General features: G+C 39.1%; 1 protein-coding gene across 1 annotated transcript; it reads left to right on the top strand.

Moving 5' to 3' along the window:
- The first annotated feature begins 1607 nt into the window (after positions 1–1607).
- LOC111896447 (flocculation protein FLO11-like) lies at positions 1608–3840 on the top strand. The gene is made up of 2 exons (XM_023892437.1): positions 1608–1830; positions 3476–3840. The coding sequence occupies exons 1-2, from the start codon at positions 1608–1610 to the stop codon at positions 3838–3840; spliced, it is 588 nt and encodes a 195-aa protein (XP_023748205.1).
- The last annotated feature ends 834 nt before the right edge of the window (positions 3841–4674 follow it).

The raw sequence follows: 4674 nt of genomic DNA, 5'->3' as shown, positions 1-4674 counted from the left end.
CTTGGGTTAAGAACTTAAGGTTTTGGACATTAAGAACTTTATAGTCATGCAAAGTCATAAAGTTGGATACTTTATGACTTGGGACATCATTTTGGGTTTGGATTTAAGTTTTGGATGTAAGAACTTAATGGAATAAGCTCTTAATGGAGTTTTGGGACTAGGCTGCATACATTAGGCGTACCTGGTGGTACGTTGCGCGCACAACGCCATGTTTTTGGTGAACATCAGAGTATGTTGGGCGTACTTTGTTGGTAAGTAGGGCGTACTATGCTGGGAAGAGATATTGACTATTGGACCTTGACCAATCGAATTTGACTTTGACTTTGTTCAAGATTAACCAAGTTGGACCTCGAGGGTATTTTGGGGGATTTGATTGTGTTTGGTCTTTTGGTTGGAGTAGGTGTTGGTTTGAGAGCTCGGATTCGGAGTCGGGACCTCATCAACTTTCGTTTGGTTTGCTAGTTGAGTTTTCCTCCCTATACTTATAGGTCGAAGGCACAACGGCTAGCCCTTTGGATTTGATATCTTGTTATGTGATAATATGTTATCACGCTATAGTGACCTGTTAGATCGGTATCCTGGTATATAGGATGATGCTATGCTTAGTGCTATGTAAGATCTGCCTGATTGTTTGTTGACTGATTATACATTTAACTACTTATATGTCGATGTGGTGTGGGTGGGTTGAGACTGTACTACTTTGTGCTGTCAATCAACAAATCCAATAATGTCTATATCGATATTTTGTTATGGTTTAATAGGATTATTTGTGTTTTGGATATGTATATGTGTGAGATGTTGTGTGGTTGGGTTGAGACGATCATGCTATGTGCTAAAGGCCAAGAGACCCAGGGCGTCCTAGATAGACTGTAGGCATGAGGGGCGTACTAGTTTGGCCGAAGGCGCAGAGAACATTCCAAATAGGATGAAATCCCGATGAGACGTACGAGTCATGCTGAAGGTTCTGTGAGCATATCGGATAGGTTGTAGGCCAGTGGGGCGTTCCAGTCTGGCTGAAGGGTCTGTGAGCGTACCAGATAGACTATAGGCCGGTGGGGCATTCCAGTCAGGCTGAAGCCTCTGTATGCATGTTGTTGTTTACTAGGTTATCTATTTGTGTGGTGGTATTTTGGGGGAACTCACTAAGCTTCGTGCTTACAGTTTGGTTTATGGTTTCAGGTACATCAGTGAACAGTGGTAGGGCGAAGGCATGACCATACACATCCTTGGTTTTACAACTGAATGGATATTGGGAGACTATGATTTTAAATATTGTTTTGGAAATAATAGTTTGTAAACACTTTTATTAATAAATGGGTTGCTTTTGAAAGGTTTAAATTTGTTGAAAATTTTGGGTTGTTACACCGCCAAACTCACCATCAGAATAGGTGCTAATATCAGGGAAGTCCCAAACCTTGAATACAATGCTTGTTTTTTCAAGATCAAGCAATCATCGGCGGCCTCCTGTCTTCTATGACAAAAGAGGTGCTTGCTCAGCTCACTTGATGCACCAACACATCCAAAGAGTTATGGACTTCATTCTATACCATGTTCTCTACACAATATAAAGGCAATTCCATCCAACTACGCACACAACTTTCTACACAATGGCAAATATTGGTAATCTCATTCTTGATGAAGAAGTAATCGGCTACATCTTAGCTAGTTTAGGACCAGGTCATGGTGATCTCTTCACCGCCATCACCGTTCTGAGAAATCAACATACAATAACTTTACATGAGTTATATTCCTACCTAATTGCTCATGAGGCACAATCTAGTGCATCGAATAATGTGATAGAACTCACAACCTCCGCCAACCATGCTATACGTTAAGATTCAAACTTCTTCCGTCGTAATCACAACAATACTCCTTCTCAGAAGTTTCAACATAACAGTTATCATGGTGGAGGTGGTTGTCACAGTCGGTGCTGTGGTTGTGGCAGAAGCAATGGAAGTCCTTGATGTCAAATATGTGTCATACCTGGTTATATTGCGTTAAATTTCAAAAATCAATTTTATCATGCATATCAGTCGGAGGAGTACTGTTGGGGAAATAGTGCCATTAGAGGAAATTAGAATCATGACACCAACTGTTACATTAACATTGGTGCAACGGATCATCTCACCAGTGATCTTGATCATATCTCAGTCCAAGAATGCTATCAAAGCACGAATCAGGTTCATGTTGCCAATGGAGCAGGTTTGCATAGTTCACATATTGGTAATTCTAAAATTTCCGGTTTAGACACACCACTTACCCTTAAACATATTTTGCATGTTCCAAAAATCAATAAGCACGTTCTTTCTGCTCATAAATGATGTGTTTATTAAAATTCACAATGATGCTTTCTATGTTAAGGACAAGGTCACGAAGAAACTCTTCTATTCGGTAAAACAAAAAGAGGTCTCTATCCGGTGCCAATCAGTTGTTCTCCTTCCAGTATTCCTCATCATGCCTCGTCTAATATCAAGGTGTTGTCATGCTAATGGCATCAACGGATTGGTCATCCTACGTCAACTGTCGTTAATTCCTTTCTAAAGTCAAACAAATTAGGTGTTTCTTTTGATAATAAGTTGTCTACGTGTGATGCATGTCAACATGCTAAGAGTCATCAATTGTCTTACAATAGTTCTGTTTATATTGCTTCTTGTCCACTTGAGCTTGTTCATACTGATGTTTTGGGACCGGATCAAGTTTCTAGTGGTGGTTTTAAATATTATGTTAGTTTTGTGGATAATTATAGTCATTACGCTTGGATCTATCTTATAAAAAAAATATAATGTTGAACAAGTCTTTTACAATTTTGAAAATCATGTTGAACGTCTTTTAAATGCTAAGATTCGTATTGTTCAATCTAATTTGGGGAGGTGAATATCACAAACTTCACATATATTTTCAAAGTACGAATATTTCTCATCGAGTATCATGTCCTCACACATCTCAAAAAAATGGCATGGAAGAATGTAAACATTTCCATATTACTGAAGTTGGCCTGACATTGTTAGCCCACTCTTCTCTCCCACTCCGATTTTGGAATGAAGCTTTCCTTACTACGTGTTACCTCATAAATCTCATGCCCAACCAGACCATGCATAATGAAATACCCATCACACGTTTACTCAATATAACCCTAGATTACTCTTTTTTTACAAAACTTTGGGTGTGCTTGTTGGCCAAGTCTTCGCAAGTATAACTCTCACAAACTTGAATTCCACTCCAAAATGTGTCTTTCTTAGTTATAGCTCAATGCACAAAGGGTATACGTTTCTAGATGTTAGTACTTGACGTGTTTACATATCTCGTGAGTTTATCTTTGACGATTCAGAATTCCTATTTGCAACATCATCCATCCACACCATACCCTCGTCCACATCTAACATCGTGTCCTTTCCTCATTCTGAACCAGCAAGTATTAATGACCATATGAGGAACTATGACTTTTCTATGTTGTGGTCTAACAATTATAATGCAGTAGCAACACCTCTTGCACCTATTCTGAGTTCTCGTATAAATACCAACGTAGATACATGCGCTGGACAATCAACTCGTTTTTCATCTACACCAAATCAACAAGCTGCCATGGATAACTCAACTGGTACACCGGCGACAACCACAACAGCCGATGAAACAACACCGACACCGCCTCCATCTACTGATACTACCATCGTTTCGCTTGTCGGTGACACCCCATCAACCATCAACGAGCCTACGCTTTCAGACCATACTACTTCAGTTGCCTCCACTTCATCATTAGGTATTACAACTCGTAGTCGTGAAAGAAAAGTTTTTCCTCAAACATTTACTGATGGGACGGTAACTTACGATGCCAATAAATGAGCTTTCCTTCCAGTCCCTACTTCCCATCGACTGGCACCCATTGAGCCCGTATAGCAAAAAGCCATGAAAGCTGAATTCAATGCTCTTCAGCAAAATCATACATGGGTTTTGATCCCCTGACCTCGTAATGTTAATATGGTCGGCTGGAACTAGATATTCAAAATCAACCAAAATCCAGATGGTTCTATTGACAAGAATAAAGCATGTTTAGTGGCTCGTGATTTTACCCAATAGTATAACATTGATTATCAGGATACTTTCAGTCCATTTGTAAAACCAGCCACAACTTACTTGATTCTCTCACTAGCTGGTTCTTGAGACTGGCATCTTCGACAAATTGATGTTAACAATGCCTTTCTTCATGAATTCTTAAATGAATAAGTATATATATGCAACAACCACTCGGATTTGAAGATGCTCAATGACCACATTATGTGTGTAAATTAAAGAAGGCAATTTATGGTTGAAAGCAATCTCCTAGAGCTTGGTTTTCTAGACTCAGTGAAAAACTCTACCATCTTGGTTTTCACTCAGCCAAAGCAGACACCTATCTTTTCTTATTTCATCAGGGATACATCATCATCTACATGTTAGTGTGTGTGGATAACATTATTATCGTAGGTTCATCACAAAAAGTGGTTTATAATCTTATTCGTGCATTATATTTTTTGTTTCCAATAAAGGACCATGGCCGTTTGCATTTTTTTTTGGGATTGAAGCCATTAACAATTCATGGGGAATTACTATGATGCAACACAACTATGCCTTTGATTTACTTCATCGTGCTCATATGGTGAATTATAACAGTGTTTCAACCCCAATCGGTAACTCCGA

This window comes from Lactuca sativa, chromosome 4, assembly GCF_002870075.4.
Source record: "Lactuca sativa cultivar Salinas chromosome 4, Lsat_Salinas_v11, whole genome shotgun sequence".
Taxonomy (NCBI): Eukaryota; Viridiplantae; Streptophyta; class Magnoliopsida; order Asterales; family Asteraceae; genus Lactuca; species Lactuca sativa.
The sequence above is the reverse complement of the archived record's forward strand: the minus strand, read 5'-3'. Positions and strand labels throughout refer to the sequence as shown.